At 36.6% G+C, this 27,108-nt stretch overlaps 1 protein-coding gene across 20 annotated transcripts in view; it reads right to left on the bottom strand.

The window, feature by feature from the left end:
• Positions 1 to 27,108, bottom strand: part of TMEM232 (transmembrane protein 232) — a 249,087-nt gene that overhangs the window by 209,771 nt on the left and 12,208 nt on the right. For 18 of the 20 annotated variants that reach the window (XR_005356520.1, XR_005356519.1, XR_005356523.1 and 15 more), the window contains 4 exons: positions 18,119 to 18,254; positions 4,957 to 5,068; positions 3,441 to 3,546; positions 880 to 1,037 (listed from right to left, as the gene is read on the bottom strand). Coding sequence is in view for 14 of the 20 variants with exons in the window: in XM_038532155.1 (XP_038388083.1) it covers positions 880 to 1,037; positions 3,441 to 3,546; positions 4,957 to 5,068; positions 18,119 to 18,237 (495 nt within the window). In the remaining 6 variants the exon portion in view is untranslated. Of the gene's footprint in view, positions 1 to 879; positions 1,038 to 3,440; positions 3,547 to 4,956; positions 5,069 to 18,118; positions 18,255 to 21,035; positions 21,170 to 27,108 lie in introns of those variants that run through there. The other 2 variants (XM_038532161.1, XM_038532166.1) reach the window with 2 other exon arrangements.

The raw sequence follows: 27,108 nt of genomic DNA, 5'->3' as shown, positions 1-27,108 counted from the left end.
TTGTCTTTCTACTCCCATCCTCCTATGCAAAGCCTCAGTTCTTTGCACGCTCCATTTCTATTATGTGCTCTCTGAACCTCTCCTGGTCACCAGAAATCTTTTACCCCCAAACATGTCAGAGAGGATCCAGGCTTGATTTCTAAGGACTAAAATATAGTATCTTCCAAAAACGCCCTGGTTGACTTATGGACATTTCCATGGTAACTTTCTAACACTACATAGTGAAATTGAGTAAGAAATTCTTTTTGCAAATAATACTTAATAATTTTTGCAAATAATTATTAAAATATGCATATCCTAAAAATATCTATGTTTTTAAATTTTTCTTCTAGCTTTATATTTTCTTTGAAATAAAACTACTACATAACCTAATTTTTTTGACTCATAATAAATTTTGCCACAGGCAACCATAATCATCACAGGGAACAGAAACAAATAACATCCAAGACCTTGTAAAACATGAACCTCATGAAGATAGTTTCCCATCTTATGGCTTTAAATGCCACAGAATATTGAGAGAATAACTCTTCTCAAATTGGGCAACTAGCTAAGGTTATTGTCAGCATTTTTAAATGGAAAATGGCATTTAAAAATCCTTAAAATAGGACAAAAGTTAAACACATGCATACATAAATACTAACTTGATTTCAATTAAATATTATTTTCTTAGATGGTGAAGTTATATTTTCTCAAACTATCTTCATTTGGATATTAGGTAATAATGTATTATCCACATTTAAAGAAGATTAACATAAACTACCAAACGAGAATATTCCATAATAAAACCAAATGTCCTGTTTAGATCTTAAAACAGGGGTCATATGACTACATGTACTATGTGTAGTAATTAAAACACATTAAAAATATTTTACAACATACCTTTGTCAGCTTTATTTCAACTGAATATAAGTATGTCTTTTGGAATGCATCACAACAGAGTCTATATAAAACTGATTCCGCAACAAAAAATAAGGTAGGCAGATGCTCATAATCAAAGGAAGCATAGTCCAGGGAAGCATAAAGCATATTTAAAGCTTCTGAAATATTAAAAAGGTAGAAACTTCACAATTTATAGATCATGCTTTTGTCTACATGCTATAATTAAGCCTTACAATTAACTATTTGCTGTCACCAAAACCAGATTATGGTTTTAAAATATTAAAAATTTAAAAGGTTAAATATTTACAAATTCTTTGACACTCCTCCCATCAAAAAGTGAAGCCTACACCCCTTTCCCCTTGAACTTGAGTAGGTCTTGTGACTGTTTTAATCAATAAAACACTAGATCAGAAAAGTCAATACACCTGCCACTTGGATCTCTTTCTCAAGACAACAGCTCTGGCTAATGTAGGAAAGCTCTGGCTAGTATAAGAAAGACACTTAGCTCCATGTAAGAAATCTAATTACTCAGAAGTCACTAAACTGGAGAGACTACAGAGCTAGAGATAGAAGTGAGAGAAAAATGCACAAGGAGCTCCAGATGTTCCAGCCAACACAAAATAGATCACCAGACCACACAAATAATGAAGGGGCAAAGGGGCAGAACTAGATGACAAAAGAAAGCACTAAAGACAAGTGCTATAAAGAGCAGAGTGGAAAACTAGAAAATCAAGACAGACGATCTAGGCCCCAGGGGAGATGAAAGAGGAAGAAAATAGAGCTAAGGCCCTAGAGAAAATTACACCTCAAGTTATTGCAAAGATTTTGAAAAGAGCTGTCATGAAATATCTGAAAAGAACAGCAAATGCAGGGACTTGAGGAAGGAAAAGCCCTGACACATCCAAGGAATAGGAAGCAGACCAGTATGGCTGAGCATAATGAATAAGTAGGGAAGGCGGGCAGGAATCAAGTCAGACATAGTCGGGGCTTATTTTAAGTGTAATCAGAAGACACTGGAAATGATTTAAGCTTTAGTATGATCACTGCTGCATGGAGGGAGGACTACAGAATGAGCAGCAGATGAGAGAGGGAGGGGGGCGGGGGAGAGAGGCGCAAGACACAGATGTGGAGGGTTTTCAGTTGGGGAGCTGGTAAGAAGAATTCATATTTAGGGGTTTTATTTGGAGTTCAATATCTTGGTAAGCGAAAAGCCTTTGGCTATGTGTAACAGGAAATGCAAAGAAATATCTTCAAAGTGAGTATGTTTATTATTTCACAAGATCATAGGTGGAAAGACCGTAGGGCTGGCACTCACCTAACTGCCCTCTGTATGCATTTTTTTTTTTCATCTTCTAGTTCTGATGTACATGGTGACTGTGATGACCACACAAGCTCCAGGCATCTTTTTCTTACCAAGCCATTTAGAGAGGAATCAAAAGGTATAGGGAGGGAAGAGGTGCTTTCTTCCCAGAGGTGGGAAGAGGTACTTTCTTTCCAAAAGCAATTCAACAAAAAGTACTCCAAATAGATCTATTTTTACATCTCTGGGTAGAACCAGGTCTTGTGACCACTCCTAATCCAATCACTTGCAAGAAAGAGGGAATTCCCATGATTAGTTTAGATCAACCAGCCTCATTGCCCCTCCCATCCCCCCCCACGCTGCACCCAGGCTGGGAGGCTCAGTTCCCTTCTGAACCACATGACCACCTCCAGACACCTGAACAAAACAGGTTTAATGGACAAAAAAAAGCAAGTAGATGCTGGTTGTTGATAAGCCAGGGATGTTTACTTCAATATCATTTAAACATTTAATAGAGGTCAAGCTGTGGATAGCACTGGGATAAAAGTGCCATAAACTCAAGTCAAATACAAAATTGTTCTTAACTCTTCCTGTTGCTTGAAATCTCCCAGAAAGCCCTATAAAACTCAATTTACATGGGGCAATACTCTCTGACCTCATATGGTTAACATTCTAAATCTCATTTTAAAACGCATACACATAAAAATCAGGATAATGATAGGAGAAATTTTACCTCCTTAAAAATAATGTTTTTTAATTTCTTTTTGAGAGTGGTAGGATGATGCTTTGGAAGGAGACATATAAACGAGAAGTGATAAATGGAAAGGTAATGAGTAAAATGGCTGTTTGAAATAAGTGAAAAACAAAGGACCGTTTGGTTAACGTTTTATGAGTAAGACTTATAAAATGCCAAAACAAGTTTCTCCAAATGTATATAGTGCCTATTGTAATTAAAAATCACTTCAATGACACTTTATATTACTTTTTAATTAGTTACTAATTTTAGAAAAAAGCAATGAAGACTGTGCTGAACAAAAGTTTAAAACAATTTTGTAATTAAAAAGTTGAGCAGTCAAATTCATAAATTCAAAATTACAAAAGGAGCTTTCACAGTGAAATATTACAAGATATTTCTATAGAGAAAGGCAAATTTTCCTTGGCTCCTGCACAATTTCTAAATATAAAGGTCACAAGTTATACCTTTTCTGCTAATCTAGAGAACACTCAGGGAAACTGAGAAGAGCTTAGGAAGAGTACATACCATCTTGGATTTCTCCTTTGCACTGAGCGAGATACATTACTTCCATCCACGCAGTAGGAAGATGCACATGCTTTCCAGAGCCTAACGTTTTGAGACCCAGTTTTCTCTGTTATGGGGAAACATGAAAAAGGCAAATCAAAATGTATAGTTTCTTACAAATTTATTTGCTTATTTATTTTGATTATCCCTTACTTATATTCTGAAAGTCACCCTATGAGGCTGTGCTCTATAGCCAGGGTTATAGAAAACTTTATATTTTTGCTTTTATTACTTTATTTTTTGACATTTTATGTCAATGTATTAGTGCTAAAGTATAAAGAATGTTAATATTCTGAATTATATCATTATTTGCTACAAATAATTTTTACTCTTCACTTTCAAGGGATTATTTCTATTTCATTTCCCTACCTAGAGAATGCATCTCTGATTCTAGAAGGAAAAGTATATTGAATGTGATTCAACTGAAATTAGCTTAATGCCAACTTGCTGGAAAACTCTGGCTACTTCACTGTGAATGGTGTGAAATTAATGAGCATGCATTATTGGTGCCAAAGATTGCCACTCTTCCCTTAATGGGCCCACTCCTGGGGCTTCCCCAGGGAGCAGTTGGCCATTTGGACAGAAGCTCACTGATGAATGTACCTGCTAGCACCTCCCAGCATGCATACTTGCCAGAGAATATTCTTTTTTTAATTAATTTATTTTCAAAAATTTAAAATATATGAGCAAAAGTAAACTAAAACACTGGGAAATAATCCCAGCACAACAAATAAAATGGCTTAATTTATGCTCCATTTTTGTATGACTTTTATTTCATGAATATTTTGGTATATATTTTGGTAATATGGTATATTTGTACCATAGGTATATATAAATATACTATATATATACATGTATTTGTACCACATATAAGTATATTAGTATATATAGTACATTAGTATATTATTTCTCTGCCTAACATAAACTGGATCTAATGTAAGAAAAGCAAAACAAGGACTTACTTATTTCACTTCCTGTTCTGTTTTGATATGTGTTTGAAAGTTTGGAAACTAATAGCATTCTCTTAAAGAATGTATTTTCTAAGTTAGGGGAATAGTTTCTTATGGAGAAAGAATAGAGTATACTGTGCATGTATCATGAAGGTTTAGGGAAGCTTCCTTTCTTCTTTGGGACATTATGGTATATCAATCAACCCTTTTTTAGGAAAAAGTGGAGTTATCATAATCACAAGTTTATTTGCCAGCCTTTCACATTTTATGGTGAGTTCTTGGACTAGTGTCAACAGCTGTATCCCTCAATAATTTATGGAGAATCTTCACCAAAAAAGCCATTTGATGTTGAATTATTTGCTTATAAGCTTTAACTTTAGTTTTTACTTTGCATTAATATCTTTAATGATACTTAATAATCTAAAAAGGGTATTTCTTTTTATTTTTGATATTTCAGAACATGTAACCACCCACCTGACTAGCCTAGAAAGTCCATATACTGAATAATCAAATAGTGTACTATTTACCTTACACCTGAGAATGTTTTTTCTAGCTAGGTCCAACAACTCTTCTTTCTCTTTTGGATTTTCGGTTTGGTTGAATCTCACGATGAATTCTTTTGTGATTGAAAATGATGGACTAAACCAAAAACAAATCAATAATTATAGTTAACAGTTCCCAAATTTTAATTAACTTCCAGCGACTAAGTGCAACTGTTTTCTTTTTATTTTTTTAAATTATTTATTTATTTATTCACGAGAGACACACAGAGAAAGAGGGAGAGACACAGGCAGAGGGAGAAGCAGGCTCCATGCAGGGAGCCCGACGTGGGACCCAATCCTGGGTCTCCAGGATCACGCCCCTGGCTGAAGGCAGGTGCTAAACCGCTGAGCCACCCGGGCTACCCTCTTTTCTTTCTAAAAAGTACTTTACCTTAATAAAAATGTTTCATATACACACAGAGTAATCAGTAAAATTATTCTTATATATGTATGTATTTATATAAGAATACATATATAGGCTTCCTAGATTGATCTAATCATACTCTTGAATTGAGAAACATAGTTCTCATGATGTCAAAGAATTTTGTAGTCTCTGAAAAAAAAGTTTCTGAAATGGTTGCCAGAAGTCTTGTTGGTATATGCCTTCTTCAAAGGTAAAAACCAGCACAGCTCCATTATGTTGCAGGCTGATTTATCTCCTCACGTATATCAGTGTTGGTTCAATTTAGCTAAAGTTTTGTTCCCTCCATGCAAGTGAAATCAGTCCAACTATGGCTGCAGTAAAATAAACAAAGGAGGAAAGGTGTATGTGGGAAGGCCAGAGAGGTGACAAGAAGCCAGATTAACTCTGGACAAGATGGGAAATTATTGCAGGGTTTTGATAAAAGGAGTGGCATGATTTAAATTTAAGTTTTAATAGGATCATTCCAATGTCTATTGAGAGTTGGAGTGTGGAAAGGTGGGAGGTAGCAAGGCAGGAGACACATGTACACTTAGGTGAGTCTAACAGTGGCTGAGATCAAGATGATAGCAACGTCAGTAAAAAGAAGAGTTTGGATAATGGGTATATTTTGATGTTAGCTCCAACAAGACTGCCCAAAAAATTAGAAATTAGGCATGAGAGGAAAGGGAAAAAAAGGAGTCATGATTTAACTGAGTAACTGGAAGGATGGAATTGGGATTTTCTGAGATGGGGAAGATTGTTAAGAGAAGCAGATTTGGGATAAGGGTAGAGAATGAGGTCACTATTGGACATATTATGGTTGAGACAGCCATAGCCATCCCAGTGGAGACATAGGATAGGCAGTCAGATATATGAGTTTGAATTTCAGGGGGGAAAGTTCAGGCTAGATGCATCAATTTTGGATTCATTTTTGAGTCATTAGATAAACATGTTGTATTTAAAGCCTTACAAATGGGAAGGAACTCCTGGGGAAAGTGCAGAGAGAGTAGACAAGCACTTCAAAGAGAAGTGAGAAAAGTAAGTTGACGGTGTATGCAAGAGAATGAGCAGAGTGATTATAATAATATTCTACAGGATTTAAGAGGGATGTAGAATAAAAAGTGACATCAGAGGGATAGTGAATGGGTAGTAGAAGCAATAAGTTGTTTATTTGTGTGGTCAAATAACTGTTGGCCTCATGCTATTGGTAGGAGTGGTCTGGAGGAATAAAACACATTTTTTAACAACTTACTATACATTCAGAATTTATGTGAGAAACAAGGAAAAAATACATGAACAAAAATCAGACTTTTGCCCCTGCATAAGTCACAGTCCTATTGAGACAGATGTATGTTAAAGTAATGACGGTGCCTCCAGATCACAGAATAAGCAGAGGCAGTGGCACAGTGTCCTGTAAACTAGAACCCAGGAAAGAACAATCATGAAATAACCAACTCTTTAACTGCCATCCCAGAATGGGCATTTAGTCAGTCACCATTCAGTAACCATTTATTGATCATCTCCTAATAGGCCTGGAAGTGGGGATATTTGGATGAAATAGAAAGCTCTGCCCTCAAGGAGCTTGTAGTAGAATAGAGGGAGCGTTGAGGTGTCAGCACGCACAAACGCTGCTGGAACTGGACATTCTGAAATGAGTAATTTCATTCTTGATTTCGTTCTCTGTCCCACGCTCGCTCTGGGAGGTACCTGCTTAGATAGATAAGGGGAAGGTTGACAGAAAACTTTTTCAACCATCATCCGGGATGATGTACCTTGGATCCTCATGAAGAGTCCCAAAGAGTTTTGATCTTCGCATCTGTTCAAAGGACTATGGGAATTACAAGAAGGTGCCCCTTTATCCATTTACTTTTTTAATAAATTTCATTAGAAATTATATTTTTTAAACTATTAACATTACAGTGTTGTTTATAACAAACCGAGCATGTAGGGGATGCATAAGGAAACGTCAACAGACTGCCTCCCAACAGACTGCCTCCAGTTCTACTCGCCAGAAATAGCCACGATTAATGGTTTAGTGTGCATCCTCGTGTGCTCTTCCGAGCGCTCACAAACATAAGCTGGCCTATAAATGCTTACCTTTAAATAAGTGGGAACACGTATACAACACTGTAGCATTCTTTCTTCATTAAATTTATCAGACATTCCTCAAATTCAACTGATGCTAACATGTGGTAATACGATGTGACAGCAAATGTAGCAAGTCCTTTATGGATTGACATTTCCCATGACTTCTTGTATAATTTTGCCCACCCTAACCGAGGCTGTAATTTTTAAAGACCCTTGGACATGGCCTATTCAACAGGTACACATGATTCAGATTTAGCAATTCCCATACTATATTGACATTTAAATATTTTAATTAGCACCTCTGCTTATAAATATATTTATATTTAAAAATCATGAGAGAATGAAAAAGCAAAACTTCAAGTGATAGAACATATTTTCCACACGTATCACTAACTAAGGGCTCGTATCCAGAATATATAAAGAACTCTCAAACAATGGAAACATGGAGAAGAAACTCAAACAGGCAGTTCACAAAAGAAGACATCCACATGGCCAGCGCATCTGTGATGGATGATTGACATCATAAGTAGGGAAATCAAAACTTAAACTACAGTGAGAGGTTCCTGTACCTTGACTGGAATGACTAACATCGAAAATAACGGCAAGGCCAGGAATTTGAAAGGATGTAGGGTAACAGGAACTTTCATGAGCTACTTGTGGGCTTATAGAAAGCATTTACATCATTTTATTGCCAAAGTGAAATAAAGTCTTGGGGTAGAGATAATATAGGATTTGACTTCTATATTATGCTTAGGGTAGATTTTATAAATAATTTTAGTTTTGTCAATTATTTTTCGGTATGGTTTGTAGCCTATAATGAATCCTTGAAAATATGGGAAGTGAATGTCTTTCAGCTTTCTGTGTAGATATTGAGTCCCTTAATTGGTCTCCCATAGCTCATGTCAGTAAATACTTAGTGGGAAATAAATATAGCTATTTAAACCATGTATAGCCCATCACAAATAAACTGAGGTTGTCACACCAATTATTATATAATGATATACAAAAACACCTAGACAGCAAAAAAGACACTTGAAAGATTAATATAGGCATTTGAAAAGAAAATATGGTTTAGCTTCCCACATTCCAATTTCTTCACACATTCTACTTTCCTCAAAGATAAATGTAATGTGTTATAAGTATATAAGTGCAGGCCTGTGGAACACGTGGTACATAAAGAGCATCATTCTAATTTTACATATAAAGAAAATATACTTTGCATGAATACCCGACCTAAACTATTTAATAGAATTTTTATTTATTTGTTTGTTTGTTTGTTTATTTATTTATTTATTTATTATTTATTATTTTTATTTTTATTTTTAGCTGAGAACTCATTTGGTTCAGTTAATATTTAAGGGAAGACTCTTACACACAGATATTTTGCTATATACAATGTCAGCCTCAGCCTCAGAAGGTTCCCAATCTGGAAGGGAAGTGAGATGCAACAAAGAGGTATATTAAAAAAAGAAATGAGGGACGCCTGGGGGGCTCAGCGGTTGAGCGTCTGCCTTAGGGTCCCAGGATCGAGTCCCGCATGGGGCTCCCCACAGGGGGCCTGCTTCTCCCTCTGCCTGGGTCTCTGCTTCTGTGTGTGTCTCTCGTGAATAAATAAATTAAATCTTAAAAAAAAAAAAGGTTATGAACTCCTGTGGGAGTTTAGAAGTAGAAATCATAATTCCAATGGTTCCTAGTCATACAGTCTTTGCTTAATCACTTATAATCTGTGTGAACCATCATTTTTCGTCTGTGGAAATGAGGATAAAATCCTGTAGAATTCCGAGAAGTATCGAACCAGAACACAAAGTCTGATTCCCAGTACACATCCAGTGCTGGGTAACTGTTAGTTATAAGCATTACTGTTTGGGGTTAAAGATTCAGGAAAAGCTTCTTGGCAGAAATGGCACTTGAGCTGTAACCTGAATAGTGAGGAACTGGAAGGCGACGGACTGGCAGCTGTCCTTTCAAAATTCTTTCTCTGCCTTTTCTTTGGCACACGGTCACCTCGCTACTCTAGATCTCCCAGTCCTTCTGGCAGCTAGATGGGGGCACATGGCCAAGCTAGTGGGATGGGAGCAAATGTGATATAAGCGAATCTCAGGCCACCTCTAACTTCAAGACACACCATCTTCCCTAGGATCATACTTTTTCCTCCTTCCTGTGGACTGGAGCACACATGTGGTGCCGAATCAGCTTCGATTAGGCAGATGAGCACAACACCCTGTGAGATAATGACGAGCCTGGGTTTTTCACTGACCCCAAAAGCAGAGCTGTCTTGTCAACCTGGACCCATTGACTTCTTATGTCACATAAATACATTTCTATCATATATAAGCCACTGAAATTAGAAGCGTCTTTCTATAGTCATTTCAAATTTACCCTAATACAAGCAGGAACAAAGAGAAAACAAATTATTTGGACTCGGCATCCAGAGACAGACAAAATGCTTAAAATCAAGATAGGAAATGAAGACAGAACTTCTGGGTTGAGAACAAACATAAATGGCATTGAATAGTGGTCTGTGGCAGAGATTTATGGCTGCCTACATCAGTGTCTATTCTTCTCCTTTTCTCATGAAAATATTCTTTCTTGTAGTTAGGAATGCCTGTCTATGTCTCAGCCAGGAAATGTAAGTAAAATTCAGATAGTAGTTCTGGGAAGTTTACTAAAAAAAGAGCAGAAGCCCATCTACCCTTCCTCTATTCTGCTGCATGAAGCATGACTGTGAGAGCTGGAGCTTCAGCAGCCCCGCTACACACATGAGGTAGCCTTACGTGTGAGCCATGTGCAGCAGAGCAGCTAGTTAAATGGAACTTAGGTCCCAGATCACATCACCAGCTCTGGACTGACTACATTCAGAGAAAGAACCTTTATTTTATTTAAGTGGCATTGCTATTTTAGATATTCTTAGTTGCAGTGGTCACCAATTCTATATTATGCAAAGACTTCTGAATTTTATTTGAAAAATGAGGAATTATCGTGCAGAAGAGTTAAGAGTACACTGTACTGCAGGATGATTAAACTGAAAGTCATATATTGAATGGGTTTTTTTTTTTTAGATTTTTTATTTATTTGAGAGGGAGAGGGAAATAGCATGAGCACACACAAGAGGAAAGAGCAGAGGGAGAGGAAGAAGCAGGCTCCTGCTGAGCAGGGAGCCCGATGTGGGACTCAATCTCAAGACCCCAGGATCATGACCTGAGCTGAAGGCAGACGCTCAATCAACTGAACACCCCCAGGTGCCTCTATTGAATGGTTTTAAGTGAGGAATGACTGTTAGTAAACCACTAGGCAATTATTTCAACTATTTAGGTAAGAAGTAATAAATGTCTGAACTGCAGTTTGCACGGTACAAATAAGGAAGAGGAAATGAATACAAGAGATTGGTGGAAGCTAAATCAATAAGGCTTGAAGACTAATAGGATATGAGAAAAATTGTGAGGGTGGACATAAAATAATCTGGAGGTTTTGAGCCTGCGAGATTAGAGGTAGAGAGTTGACATCAAGACAATAAGATAGAGAAATGGGGCAGATGATCCATGCTGTTCTGGACAACTGACTATCATTTACCTGTGAGGCATCCAAGTGGAAAGGTCTGTAATCCAACAGACTTGTGAGGCAGGCATTAGGAAGTGGATAGGATTTCGAAATAAAGATTTCATATTTGCTTACTATCAGTGATAGTCACAGCCACAAAATTTCAAGAGGAAGGGTACGGAGAAAAAAAAATGGTCAAGGGAGATCTTGGGACATATTGCACAAATAGAGGCAAGAGGGAGGGAAGAAACAATAAAAATAATAGGAGGAGATTTGGGGAAGCATATTTGGATTTCAAATATGTGTATAATTTGGGTTGTAAATTCCTTCTCTGAGAATTGTTCATCACTCATATTCCCTACTGAACCAAAGGGTCCAACTTCTATACTAGGACTAGATGACTCTACCTCCCTGACTATAGATGAGGCAGACATCTAAATCAAGCTAGCAATCTAGTCCTCTCTCAGGGATTCTGAATAATTAGCTGATATTTTAATTAATTGATGTTAGAGCTGAATGGTCATGTAAAACCAAGAGGTGGCTTTTGCTGAGAGGTCATTCAAGACAACAAAGCACCCCATTGCAGAAGGCTACTTGCTCACCATCGTAGCATCCAATCAACATTTGTTGGATAACTTACTAATGTATAGCCAAAGCCCCGACCCTTTTCATGTTTAAGGTCTAGTAAATGTGGACTACATCTGTCCGGTTGACCATTTCATCTCCGATATCAATCAGAGAACATAATGAGTCCTGAATGAATAAACAAGGCCTGGCTATGCCTTCTGCTCTCAGGTTCCACAAGACAGCCTCGTATCCTTCCATTATATTTTTCTTTCACTTGACTTAATTTGAACATGTGTCTGTTCCATGCAAACAAGCAATTCTAAGACTGAGATAACAAAGAACAGAATGAATATATAAAGAGCATGACCAAAAACACGTATCTACAGGAATACCAAGACTGTGGACAAAGAGGTCAGTAGAGTTAATGTTCAGAAAGTGGAAATCACAGGGTGCCTGGGTGGCTCAATTGGCTAAGTGACTGACTCTTGGTTTTGGCTCAAGTTCAGATCTCAGCCCCATGTGGGGCTCCACACTCAGCGCAGTCTGATTTGGATTATCTTTCCCTCTGCCCCTCCCGCCACTCGTTCTCTCTCTCTCTCTCTCTCTCTCTCTCTCTCCCATAAATAAATATTTTTTTAGAGAGAGAGTAGTTTCACTAGTGAATTACTGATACTGAGTTGAGTTTAGGGATAGGAAAAATCTGATATCTGAAAACATTCTGCAAAATACAAAGCTCGTAAGGTCTCCTTGATTCGTGCCTGTATTGTCCATAAATATTGTGCAGAGTCTCAGATTCACTTGATCTTCATGGCCCAAACAGTGAGATTCCACTCCCCTTCTACACTGGGGTGGGGGGGTGGGGAGCCACATGCTGGATGACACAAACTAGAAGTATGGATGAGTTAGCATGTATGAGGTGTATCCTGACCAAGGAAAATACTAGACAGAAAGGAACAGATGAGATGAATAGTCCTCTTCTTTTTTCCATTCCATGGACTACTGTGAGATGTGGCTTCTTGAAAATTGTCTTAATAAGTCCCATTATGCCAAGTATGGACATGTCTGCTATATTTCACTGTGGCAAGTTGTGATTTAGTGCTCTAGGTAGTAATTATCAAGGTTTCCCACCTCATTTTCCTTTTTTTTTTTTCACCTTTAGTGCATTGACTTTGCATACCCCAAATAAAATATTAGAATTTTAATCCTCTTCTAATATTCCACCTTCTAGATACTTGGGCTAAGACAGTGGTATAAGCCCAAGTATAAGAGGACTGTGGGGGATCCCTGGGTGGCGTAGCGGTTTGGCGCCTGCCTTTGGCCCAGGGCGCGATCCTGGAGACCCGGGATCGAATCCCACGTCGGGCTCCCGGTGCATGGAGCCTGCTTCTCCCTCTGCCTATGTCTCCGCCTCTTTCTCTCTCTCTGTATGACTATCATAAATAAATAAAAATTTAAAAAAAAAAAAAAAAGAGGACTGTGGTTTCTATGATTTTGTTAAGACTCTACATACTTTGTACAGATGTTCTCATCAGGAGCTACTGATCTCTCATTTGGGGTACTACATTCTAAAGGAAGCTACATTTAATACATAACTGCATGTGTTCATGCTCTTTATGGCCATCCAGATCCTAAGTCACCATATTTTTGGCTAAATCACCCACTGTCATCTTCAAATGCCACAATATAGATGTCTTAGCTAAAATTAACAGATCTGATTACAAGGTCTTAACCATTTAGAATTTTACTTTCTAAAGCCTTATAATAATTCAAACAAATGAAAAACACATTATAGATAAAATGAGCAAATGATAAGAATGTAACTGTACATCTAGAAAAGTGTCTCCTTGCTGCTGATAGCACATATTTACAGTGCATACTACAAAGCTATATTGTATTATAAACGTATGTTTGTCAAAAATCAGTAATATTATACAGATATGTACACATATAGCATTTCAAAATATTTAGAGCATATATTTGTGGAGTATATTTTACAAACCATAAAAGTGTCAAAAACATTAATAAAAAGGAAAAATTTCAGGTTTATTAACATTTTAGGAAACTTTAAAGACTACAGTCTCCCAGATGTAAAAAAATAAGCAGCTTCTGTGAGAATGATGAAAAATAATCTAATATCTTGACTAAATCTTCCTAATGCAAGCCTTACATTCCCTTTCATTCTTTCCAGTCAGCTCAAATAAATGTATATATTTGATGTAAGTCTTCAAAATCTTCTGGTCTTCTCCATCTCTGAGATGAGGTAGAAATAAGTCAATCGGAGAAGGACAAACATTATATGTTGTCATTCATTTGGGGAATATAAATAATAGTGAAAGGGAATATAAGGGAAGGGAGAAGAAATGTGTGGGAAATATCAGAAAGGGAGACAGAACATAAAGACTCCTAACTCTGGGAAATAAACTAGGGGTGGTGGAAGGGGAGGAGGGCGGGGGGTGGGGGTGAATGGGTGACGGGCACTGAGGGGGGGCACTTGACAGGATGAGCACTGAGTGTTATTCTCTATGTTGGCAAATTGAACACCAATTAAAAAAATTTTTTTATTATTAAAAAAATAAAAAAGAAAAAGAAAAACAGACTATGCACAATAAAATAATCTTCATCATAAAAGAAAATTGTGACAAAATAGTATACTCTGAACCAGTAATCCACTGAAAGATTGTGTGATTTTCTCTTTGGTTCAGAATAGACTTCAATACCTCACTTGAGGGATTTACAGGGAGCTCTAACTGTATCTCTAAAAGAATCCACACGAGGCTTACAAAAACCCATGTTTCTAAGGAAGAATAAGTGAAGCAAACACAATATGAGGCGTATGACAATTCATGTGACACCTAAGAAGTAAAACAAAGGTTATGTCCCTTCATTCGAGATGGGTCTCTACTTCATCTCAAACAGCTGGTGACAGAAACAGAATCTGGTTTCCCCTGGTACCAGGGGCCATGGAGACAAGACCAGGTATGTTGACCGTGCAGTAAGCAAAAGCCAGGATTTTCAAGGTGTGGGAAACTTGGGTTCCCTCCATGTTGTCTGCCTAGATGCCTGAGGTAAAAGCAATCAGAAATAATCCCAATTCCTTCTCCCCAACCCCATGGAGCTGTAGAGAAGGCTGCCGTGGTGCTCAGCAGAAAAGGAGAAAGAAAAGGAAAAAAGTGTGTGTGTGTGTGTGTGTGTGTGTGTGTGTGCGCGCGCGTGTTGTCAAGATCAGTCTCCAGGCCGATGTACATGTCAGGCAGATTTTAAAACTCAGTGTGTAAATTTGGTAACAAGAGAAGTAGTCACACGGAAAATATCACAAATCAGAATAAATTAATCAAAGTACAGACCAAAAAAAAAGGAAAATGGAGACGAAAGAGTAAAAGGTCAAATATACAATGAGATGATTTAATACACATTTATTCAAGATTCCCAGAAGGAGTGAAAAGAGAAAATGAGTTGTCAAAGTAGTTTCTGAAGAAACAATATCGAATGACTTTTCAGGAATCATATAGTCCACAGATTTAAAAGGTTTGAAAGACCCAAGCAGAATAATTTCTTAAAAGTACATTCTGACATATCATAGTAAAACTGCAGAAAATGCAAGACAATGAGAAATTTTTGAAAGCACCCAAGGTGGAGGAACACAGATTAATATTACAGAAATGGCATCAAAATTTCACCTAGCTTCTCCACAGCAATAATGGAAGCCATGAGTAGAATAACAGCTATTTGCTGAGGAGAAAGAAAGGAATAAAAGTGATAACAGACCAAAGATAATTCCATATTCAGTTTTAAATTTCTTTCAAGAATAAAAATAAAATAAAAAATATTCAGAATAACAAAACCAGATTTTCTCAGCAACAAAATCTCACAAAGGAAAATTTTAGAAGTTGTTTATCTAGCAAAAGAAAAACAAGGTGTAAGAAGCAAAAAGGAATGGAAAGCAAGAGAAATGATACAGTAAGTAAAATGTAAAGGAAAATTAATTGCTTGAATTAGTAATGAAGTCTAGTGGAATTTTTAAAAAACCACAAATTAGAATTAAATTACTATTATAAGGTTTAGGACAGTAATTATATTTAATCATAAAATGTTCAGAATATTCTTTTTAAATCCGGATGGATTTGTATTTCCCTGATGGCAAGTGATGCAGAGCATTTTCTCATGTGCATGTTGGCCATGTCTATGTCTTCCTCTGTGAGATTTCTGTTCATGTCTTTTGCCCATTTCATGATTGGATTGTTTGTTTCTTGGGTGTTGAGTTTAAGAAGTTCTTTATAGATCTTGGAAACTAGCCCTTTATCTGATAGGTCATTTGCAAACATCTTCTCCCATTCTGTAGGTTGTCTTTGAGTTTTGTTTACTGTATCCTTTGCTGTGCAAAAGCTTATCTTGATGAAGTCCCAATAGTTCATTTTTGCTTTTGTTTCTTTTGCCTTCGTGAATGTATCTTGCAAGAAGTTACTGTGGCCGAGTTCAAAAAGGGTGTTGCCTGTGTTCTCCTCTAGGATTTTGATGGAATCTTGTCTCACATTTAGATCTTTCATCCGTTTTGAGTTTATCTTTGTGTATGGTGCAAGAGAGTGGTCTAGTTTCACTCTTCTGCATGTGGATGTCCAATTTTCCCAGCACCATTTATTGAAGAGACTGTCTTTCTTCCAATGGATAGTCTTTCCTCCTTTATCGAATATTAGTTGACCATGAAGTTCAGGGTTCATACTTGCCATCAGGGAAATACAAATCAAAACCACAATGAGATACCACCTCACACCAGTCAGAATGGGGAACATTAACAAGGCAGGAAACCACAAATGTTGGAGAGGATGCGGAGAAAAGGGAACCCTCTTACACTGTTGGTGGGAATGTGAACTGGTGCAGCCACTCTGGAAAACTGTGTGGAGGTTCCTCAAAGAGTTAAAAATAGACCTGCCCTACGACCCAGCAATTGCACTGTTGGGGATTTACCCCAAAGATTCAGATGCAATGAAACGCCAGGACACCTGCACCCCGATGTTTATAGCAGCAATGGCCACGATAGCCAAACTGTGGAAGGAACCTCGGTGTCCATCGAAAGATGAATGGATAAAGAAGATGTGGTTTATGTATACAATGGAATATTCCTCAGCCATTAGAAACGACAAATACCCACCATCTGCTTCGACGTGGATGGACCGGGAGGGTATGATGCTGAGTGAAGTAAGTCAATCGGAGAAGGACAAACATTATATGTTCTCATTCATTTGGGGAATATAAATAATAGTGAAAGGGAATATAAGGGAAGGGAGAAGAAATGTGTGGGAAATATCAGAAAGGGAGACAGAACATAGAGACTCCTAACTCTGGTAAACGAACTAGGGGTGGTGGAAGGGGAGGAGGGCGGGGGGTGGGGGTGAATGGGTGACAGGCACTGACGGGGGCACTTGAAGGGATGAGCACTGGGTTTTATTCTGTATGTTGGCAAAGTGAACACCAATAAAAAATAAATTTATTATAAAAAAATTGAATACAGTAATAAAGCCAAATTACTTAAAAAAATAAAATAAAATAAATAAATAAATCCGGATGGAGATAAGCATGTTTACAATTGATAGCAGTATAACTGCATGTAAAATCAATGTTTAAAATCAACTGTATTTCTCTCTTCTGGAAACAGCTAGAAAAAAAATCTACTAAAAAATATATGCATAAAACACATACTAGTATAAAAAATACCAAATACCTGGAAATAAACCTAACAAAAGATGCACAGCCATTAAAATGAGTGAAGACATAATTATCAATAATAAAACATAATTATCGGCATGGACTGAATTAAAAATCTAACACTGACTTCTTTTTTAAAAAATAAAATCACAGATAAATGAGTTAGTATAATTACACTGATATTTATATGGAAAAGGCAATTTCATATTCATGCATATCAAAGTGGAAAAATAAACTGAAATGTTATATACCACAATTATTTTAGTTGGGAGGGCAGGTCCTCAAAGAGCTTCAAGCTTATATGTTGATCTAATCTTTATCAAAGAAAAATATTTGAAACAAATGTAACCAAATGTCACCATTACATATTCTATAATTCTCATTTTTAAGTTCTTAAAAATTTCTTAAAGTCACACACAATTTTTAAATTATCAAAACTTTGATCTAGTAACTTCATTTAGAAACTTTATCCCAAGAAAATAATTTGAAATGCAGAAAGACATTCTATTTTGGCTTAATTTGAAATAGCAAAGGACACAAAAATAACTAAAGTGATCCACAATACAGTAGTTGTGAAATACTTTCTCTTATGCATTTCACAGATTATTATAGCAACTTAATAGACATATCTGATTATAAGAAAAATGCATATTTCAAACGAAAAGCATAGAATTCAAAATTTTAGAAATATATGATCATTGTAAATTATGAATTTATTTATTTGAAAATAGTAAACCTTATAGAACTATTTGTGATTTTAAAGAAATTGTTCATAATATTCTGTACTTTCTAAATTCTATAATGCATATGGGTCTGCTGGTTTAATAATTCAAAAAAATTTTTCAAACTTACTTTGATTTCTTATTCCTTCTTTTCCTTAAATTTTGAAAATTAAGCCTCAAGAGTTTTTCATGATAAGAGGAAGATATCACTCCTAATTTATTGGTCGTAGGTGATTTGTTAACAGGCATATTCACAGATCATAAACCTAAAGAAAAATATTAAATTTTATGTTAGAATATAAATGTACTTACAGTACCAAATAATACATTACATGCAAATTCCTGATTCATGGGGAAAGAGGTGGCAAGAAGGAAAATCAGGCTTAAGGAAGAAATTATAGTAAGGAAGAATTTAAATTTAAATTTAAAATGTTAGATGCAGGAGTCTAACCCCACTTTGAACTGAAAATCCATGCTCTTTCTATTATGTTACTATTAAAAACTTATACTTTCATATAATATTTAGCATTTATTATACTTTAGCTGTTTCATTGCAAAACCATTGGAAAAACATCATGGCATAGTAGTTAAGAGGATACAATCAAACTGATTTACTTAACTGTTCTGTGCCTCAGTTTCCCCACTTGTACTATGGGAATAGTACCTCTTTACTATAAGAAATAAATAGGTCAATATATGTAGATTGCTTAGAATAGGGCATGGCACATATGAAGCTAAAGCTTGTATGCATGTAGGAGCTCGTGATCATTATTAGATTACTATGCTTACTCTTTTTTATTTTTATTTTTGCTTTCTCTTTTTTAAAATTACTTGTCAATTTTTTTTGTCTTCTTTTTACCAGTTAGATTATGCTTTCTCAGCTTGTTCTCACATCCAGATTTATTTTCCTTTGCGAGTACACTTGAATACATTTTATGAGTGTAAGACCAAAACTAGAAGACGCTATTTTTGTTTAATGCAGTATTTAAGTAGCAGAGTGAAGTAATGAAATAGGTAGTCAGATTTACATTGAATTATTTTTTCACTTCGTTTTTAAGCTAGGTAATTTTTTAAAACTGATCATTAGTCAAGGTTCTGGCAGGGAGTCGACAGTACAGTCAAATGAAGTAACTGAATAAAGAGACTCCAAAGAGATGGGCAGAGTTATTTTTTTTTTAATTCAATAAAATAAAACCCGGAGATGGTGCCGTTCTTAGGGTCTGGAAGAAGGGGGTGAGCTTGCCACTCTCAGAACCACAGGAAAGAGGCACTCAGAAAGAATAGCTGTAGGAGAGTGGTGCTTAATTAAAAAACAAAACAAAAAAACAAAAAAAAAAAACACTTTGGCATTTGGTCTGACCTGCAGCCCACCTGAGGTCGCCTGCTGAGAGGGAGCCTGGAGAGCAGGAACTTTGATCTCACTCTCCTGCCCCCCACTCCAATCACCTGCCTGTGCTTCCCATTAGCTGAGCCAACTAGAAGCCAGAGAAGATGTAAGGCTGAGCGGAGAAGGATGGAAAATGGATCTGGAAGGGCGATTGTAAAATATCCAGCACAAAATGGATTATGAACATAAAACATTATTATCTATTGCTATTGGTTATAGCAAGGTCTGCTTCTAATAATCTATATCCATTAGAATATAAAGCAAAGCTATTTTTAAGTCGGCAGCTATATACTGGGCTATATATAAGGATGTCATTTAGAGTGGCCCTAATTTTAAGGCATACCTTGAAGTAAATTACTTTTAAAAATTTAATTCCAAAAGAATAAAAAAGAAAAAATAGAGGCCATCTAGGAAGAAAAATAGTTGAAGGGAAATGGAGTGGAAAGCAAACTGGTCTTTGTGTGCATGTGTTAGATGTACTGACCTAGAGCTCCCAGCCACTTGGTGATAATATCGTATAGGATCGACTACAGTCAGTCATATTTTTTGAAATTTCATGGTTAGAGACAAATTGTTTGAACTAATCATTGAAGCTATTTTCCAAAGACCCTGCACATCTGCTGGTACTGGTGGTAAGTATTTGCACCATCTGCTCAACATGAAGTTCCACAAAACCCTGTTGATGAGACTACGATGGGTAGAAAATGTCAAATTGCTGTAGAAGTTTCTACAGGCTCGCTCTCTATTCTGCTTTATCTTGGGAGAACCAATCTTGAAAGTAACAGCGCCAGTGTTTAACCAACAATACTTTGTAATTTAAATACTATTTGAATATCACTGTGATATAGAAGAAAGACAGTATGACTACCCAGTATATTTTATTAGTTAAAATTGTTTTTGTTAAAGTTGATAACATTTTTAGATTCTCTATTTTGAGGTATCTTTGGGGGATGGGGTGGGGAGAGAGTCATTTTAAACCTTGTTTTCTTTATTTACCCCACTGAGGATTTAATTCTAACATCTTATTGGGAAACATTTTTGAAGACATTCATCTTTTCTTTTTTTTTAATTTTTTAAATTTTTTTCATCTTTTCTTTTGAGAAAATTGAGATTATTTCGTTGCTGTTTCCTTTAGTCTCAGCAAGAAAAAAAATTTTTAACTAATAAAATACACTGGGGAGTCATATCATCTTTCTTCTATGTAAATCTAAAATAAGCTTTTTTATAAGTTAAATAGATCTTTAGGATTTAAGTACCCTTGAATTCTCCATAGTGCCCAAAACACATGGTGATGACGGAATTTGTGGATTGAAATGAAAACAAAATCTTAAGTGAATAAAAATGATCTTACAGATTGGATTATTCTCCTCTTTAAACAAAGTCTTATCTCAAATACTGAAGTGCAAGGTAAAAAAAAAAAAAATCATTCTTATTGCCAGCAACTACCTCTTCATTCTAATTTTCTTGATTTATACAACACTCCACTAAGGATGGTCTACAGTAACTCACATCTTTTCTATCACTTTCCAGGGATACTTTTCAATAATTTAAACAAATTCCACAGATTTACCTTGCATATCTATGTGAAGTGGGCAAGAAGACGGTGTAATTTTACCTTTAACTTACATCAGATACGATTTTTAAATTAAATTATATCTACCCTTAAATTTATTCCAGTGCAGAACATCCAGTATCTGGAATCTAGTCTCTGCTGTCCCAAGGCTGACGATGATTTCCAGGTAAATAATATCAGTAAGAGCTCTTCAGTCCTGATCTCACCTGGTCCTGCTGTAGTATCCCTCCTAGAAATAAATGTCCCCTGTTTTCATGTGTCATGACACTTTCCCCGTGGCTTGTCTCCATATTCTGTGAGGGACCCTCCTCACCCTCCTGTGTGGGCAGCGGGAACCAGGGAACCGTGCAAGTGTAGGAGTCAACGGCTCGCTTTAAATTCTGGCTCCAGCGCAGGTTATACCTGTGCAAACCACTTCACTGTCAGCTACCCCGGGTTCCTCATCTACAAATAGGGCTTCTAGCAGTTTAAGGTGATGTGGCCACAAGTGAAGGAGTGCTGGCAGCCACGGGGCAGAGTCCCAGGGAGAAGCGCAGCTCTGCTAACACCTGGCCTTATGCCTCCTGACACTGACTTAGGACTTCTGGCTTCCAGAATTGCGAGAAAATGAGTTTTACGCCAAGTTTGTGGTGATTTGTTACAGCAACCACGGGAGACTAATATACTATTCACTGATGCCTTCATAAAGACAGCAAATGTATTCTTTTAAATATTCATGATTAGCTGAAATGGAAAATTAAAATAAAAACCTTAGTTGTCCAAAATAATAATAATAGTGTCTCTTGTGAATGGGTCATTACTTTCCAAGTGAAGAGTAATACTCATTACTCACTATTTGTTCTTTGTATAATACTCTTCTAATTAATCGTATAAGTGCATTAATAAATACTTTAGACATAAAAATATTATATAATTAATACACCACAATGTATGAACTTAACTGATAATTATTAAATTATCAGTTGAGCTAAAAGTAAAAGGGGACTCATTTACTAATCTCCCAACTTTCCTGTATGATTGAAGCTTTCTATAAAAAAAATTTTTAAGGGGATCCCTGGGTGGCACAGCAGTTTGGCGCCTGCCTTTGGCCCAGGGTGCGATCCTGGAGACCCGGGATCGAATCCCACATCGGGCTCCCAGTGCATGGAGCCTGCTTCTCCCTCTGCCTATGTCTCTGCCTCTCTCTCTCTCTCTGTGACTATCATAAATAAATAAAAATTTAAAAAAAAATTTTAAGATTCACACTTACATAGACTTAATTTCTTCTTGGCATTTAATTAATTAAGGCCACCATATATATCATACAGACAAATAAATATGACATGATATGTATCCTTCTCTCTAATCATTTAATCAACTCCAAAACAGACAAAATACCTAATATTATAGCCAAAAGAATAAACAGAACACTTAAACAAAAACTGCTTTTAAAACTGCTAATATAATTATTTAAATTAGTTTGTCATTTCCTTTTATTCTTATGCTCATTCTTTCTTCCCAGAACACCTTCCTAAAGTTTTCCATAATTTTATTATTTTTATGCCTTTTTAGAGTTTCAACAATCTTAGCAGACCCTACGCAAAAAAGATAAATTTTAAATCACTTAAAGTTACAGGATTTGGATCAGTATGGGAAAATTAATTTATAGAAAAATCTTGCCTATTAACATAGCTGCAAAAATTCTAAAGCACAAGGAAAACAAATCCAGTAATGTCAGTAAAAACTAATTCATTATAAGTGAGAAGAATTAGTCTAGAAGAGCATAGATGATTTAATATTATAAAAATCTATTATCCTGGACCATAACATTAATGGACTTACAAAAGTAGGAGATATTTTTATATACACCAAAGATTAATTCAATTAAATTCAGTTTTCATTCATGATTATTAAAAAACAAAACAAACAAAACTGCAATCTAGGGATATCAGTTTTCCTTAATTTGATTAAATTAATTTTATTAAAGGTATCTAAGAAAAACATGATAATTAACAACAAAGTTTTAGAAGCTCTATCTGAAAAGCCAAGAACAATACAAAGGATATTCATATTCTTACTACTTAAGTCAATATTTTATAGGCAGCTCTAGCCAAAAAATATATATATAAGAAAAAGAAAAAAAAAGATAAAAATGTGGGAAAAGAGGGATAGTATATTGATTTGAAAAATACATAAGAATCTCAGAAGAATCTGCAAATACAAACAAAAATAGATTACATACAATTTAAAAAAGATTTGTGAATAAACAGTATAAAAAAAGTAGTGGTATGGGATTCAATGCCAGTAAAGATGACTAATTAACACAAGCTTTTGGCTCCTGTCTTTAAAAACAACCTTATAGGAATAAGAAATTTGAAATCCAAGAAATTATAGGGGAAAGGCCCTGAGCTAAGTGCTGGGGTGCTGAAAGTCCATTGAGAACTGGTATGTACATCGGTGGAGAAAGACATAGACAACGTGGCTCTGAGAAAATAAATTAGTAACAAGTAGTTTGAGTCACACTTTCCTACCTACTAATAAGTCAAGTAGGCGACAAAAAAAGAAAATCAGCCAAAGTACAAAAGATTTAAACAACATAATTAATATAATATGCCATACACACCAAATCGAATTCTGCATTTAATCAAAGAATATGCATTCTTCCCAAGCACACAAGTATAATTTCTAAAACTTGATCACATTCTAGCCTAGAGAGCAAGTCTTACTGTAGTACAAAAAGTAAGTGATGTATGTAAGTAGATTATATTTCCTGGCATCAAAACATGAACAAGTTAGCATATTAGAATAAAAAGATCAATTAACCCTCTATATAGTGAGACACAGAAAACGAAAATCGAAGTTACCTCCAGATCAAAGAGGAAATAACAATGGAACTTCAAAATACTTAGAACTAAATGATAATAAAAACATTGCATAGAAAAACATACACAGTACTATTCTTCTCGGTTCTACAAAACCAACTACTGCTACAGGCACCAAAAATACACAGAGTGAGCGAAGCCAAACACAAAAGCGTACACGCCGCGTGGTTCCACACACATGAAGTTTAACAACAGGCCAAACTGCTGGGTGGTGATGGTGTGGGGGGCGCAGAGACTCGGGGCTGGAGATTGAAAGGAAGGTACGGACAGGAAGGGGAGATCTTGGAGGGGCTGATGTGAGTGGAAATAGGTATCAGGACTCAAGGTCGCAGATCACATTGTTTTCAAAATGACACAGCAGTATCTCCCATCCCACAGGTTGTCGTGCAGTGTGGGCCTGTCACTCCCTCACAAGAGAGGAGTCTAATTTACTCTCCCTGTGGATCTGGGCCTGACTTAATGACTTGCTGGACGGACAGGATGTGGCCAAAGTGACACGTTGGCACAATGAAGCCAGGCCATAAAAAAGCCTTGCTGCTTCCTTCAAGGTCTCCCATGCATGTTCTCTCAGAGTCGAGCCACCACGCTGAGAGGCCCACGGCCGATGGAAGGCATGCACAGGAGCTCTCTGGTCGACAGCTCCAGCTGAGTCCCCAGCCTAGCTCCTGGGCGACAGCAAGTAGCAACTGGCATGTGAGTGAGTCATTTTGCGTGTCTAACCCAGCAAATCTAGTAATCTCTTGGATTACTAGAGACCCGGCTGACTTCCACCTGAAATCACAGGACAGCTCCCAAATGAGTTACCCAGTTGTATACGATCAACTCCAGGACCATGGGAGATGGTTTTTTTAAAAAAATATTTGAGCCACTAAGTTTTAGAGTGGTTGTGACCAGAAATAGATCCCCAGAATACTCATCATACAAGGAAGATTCACGCATTTCACCATATGCAAATTCTACCTCCATAAAAATAAGATTGAAAGAGAATATACTGTATTAGGATTAAATTTACTGACATAAAACAGAAGTAAAAATGACAATGGCTCAGACAAGATAGAGGGTACGTCTCTGATGTTAAACATTCTTTTAACCCCAGAGCTAGACAATTTGGGATCCATTTGGCAGCTTCACACTCACAAGAAACCAAGGCTACATCTGAATCTTCCTTTCAAGGTCATTGTCAGACCTCACCTTGCTTGGGTTTTTCACTGGCTTGTGTAGCATCAAACCAATGGGGAGGCACTATGTGTCGCTGTGTTGTATTGATTCCCATTTTCTAAAGAGCTCTGTTAATCAAGGCTCCTTCTAATCCTTTCTGCCATTCTCCTAAATCAGGACGCCATTACCTTGTCCTAGACTAATACAATAACTTCTTATCTTCCTCTAGCCTCATCTTTTACAAGGTCGCCAGAGTAACTTCTCAAAATATAAATCTCCTGATCGTTTCCCTCTTTCCCCAGATCTCCTCTTCTGTTTAAAACTCTTTAGTATAGCCCTACCGCCAGCTATAAGAATCCAAACTCAGACTAAGGAATGTTTAGATTGCTGGAGCATAAAGTTTGAGTATATGGATCATATTGACATTGACTATGTTTTTTAAATAGCTAATCATTCATTTGCAATTGCAAAATTAAATTATATGTATCAGTTACAAATCTTAATTACAGACATTTTGTGTAAAATATGATGGGAATTGGATTATCTCCTCCATTCTGGGGTCCTTTCACTTATATCAGAAACAAACAATTGATCTATTTTAACAAATGGCATGAGGGGAAAAGTGAGGAGATGTAAAACCATGTCCCTTTTGGAAATGGTGAAAAGATTAAAAATGTTCAGTTTGTAAAAGAGAAGTAGGAGTGATGGAGTATCATGGGTGCCTCTTAAGTACGATGGCTTTATATATTTTAGGAACTCTCCCTTTTGGTTTGTACTTCTCTATTCTAAGGATATAGATATAGATATAGATATAGATATAGATATAGATATATAGATATATTCTTTCTTTACTGCCGAATTTCTCCAAAGCGGAAAGCTAAAACTGCCTTCACTCTCTGGCTCCATACCATCTTTAAAAAGCAAAAACAAAAAATTAACCTCACTGAAGAGATGACACTGGGTGCCCTGTAAAAAGGGAAAAAAGCTTTGGGGATTGTGGAGAGAGATGTTTCCTGGAAGGTGACAGAGGGCATTCAGAGAGCCATCTCCCATCTTGTAGCAGCATCCCCTGGAGGTGACGGTACCATGGAAGAAATGTCTGGGTACCACATCTTGAGAAATTAGACCCCACAGCATAACAAGAAGCATAAAAATCTTCTCCTAGCCTCATTGTGGCCCAAATAGAGGACCACATAGATGTGACAATTGCTCCAGTGCCCCACGGTGACTCTCCAATGCTCTCATGATACATAAGTACCTAGGATCTTTGTATAACCCCAGGGCAGGGGCAACACTGAGCAAAACTAAGACTGAATATCTAACCAGTCAAGCAGAACAGAGGCTTGGAGTGTACATAGTCAATCCTAAAAATTACAGAAATATTCCATGCAATACATAAGTCCATTGACTATGATTCATCACTAGCACATGTATTTTAACTTTGTAGTAGCAAGCAAAATAAGTATTCACAATTAGTATGAATAGGAATATTCAAAATACTGGAAACTGAAGTGGTTAAAGTATTTGCAGATGATTTACAAAGCCTTGGACAATGAGGAAAATGAACTAAAAAGTACCAGTGAAGTTTAAACAGGAGCTACTACACTCATGCATCACTCATCAATCACTTATTTACTCATTGATTCAGGAAAATTAAAATGCCCTGGCACTTACATAATAAAGTCTTGTTCTGACTGACCTGTCTTAAATCTCTTTTACTCACTGTGAAAGGATTTCAATCTAAAATGGAACCAGAGGATATGGAATGGAGACACATAGGCCCTCAGGAAAATGAAATGCAAGAAATGAGAGACCGATTCCCCTGTGAATGCCTGGCTTTCAGAATATGTGAAATTATTTTCCAACCAATAAACATCCGCCAAGAATCCTTCCCCATCCTCAAGCCAATGAACTGACCGCTTGGCCTCTGGCTAGACTTCCCTCTTCTCTGCACTCCTTTCCCTTTAATCTAGCCTGCCCAAAACCTTCAACCAATTCATCTCTAGTTTATTATAGTTTGTGTTTCCCAAATTGCAATTCCTCTGCTATTCTTAAATAAACTCAATTTCTGGCAATTCAAGCTTGCCTCAGTTTACCTCTTTATTTAGGTTGATATTCACCACAGGGAAAACCATTTGGCT

This window comes from Canis lupus, chromosome 3, assembly GCF_011100685.1.
Source record: "Canis lupus familiaris isolate Mischka breed German Shepherd chromosome 3, alternate assembly UU_Cfam_GSD_1.0, whole genome shotgun sequence".
Classification (NCBI taxonomy): Eukaryota; Metazoa; Chordata; class Mammalia; order Carnivora; family Canidae; genus Canis; species Canis lupus.
This window is presented reverse-complemented; position numbering and strand designations above follow the sequence as displayed.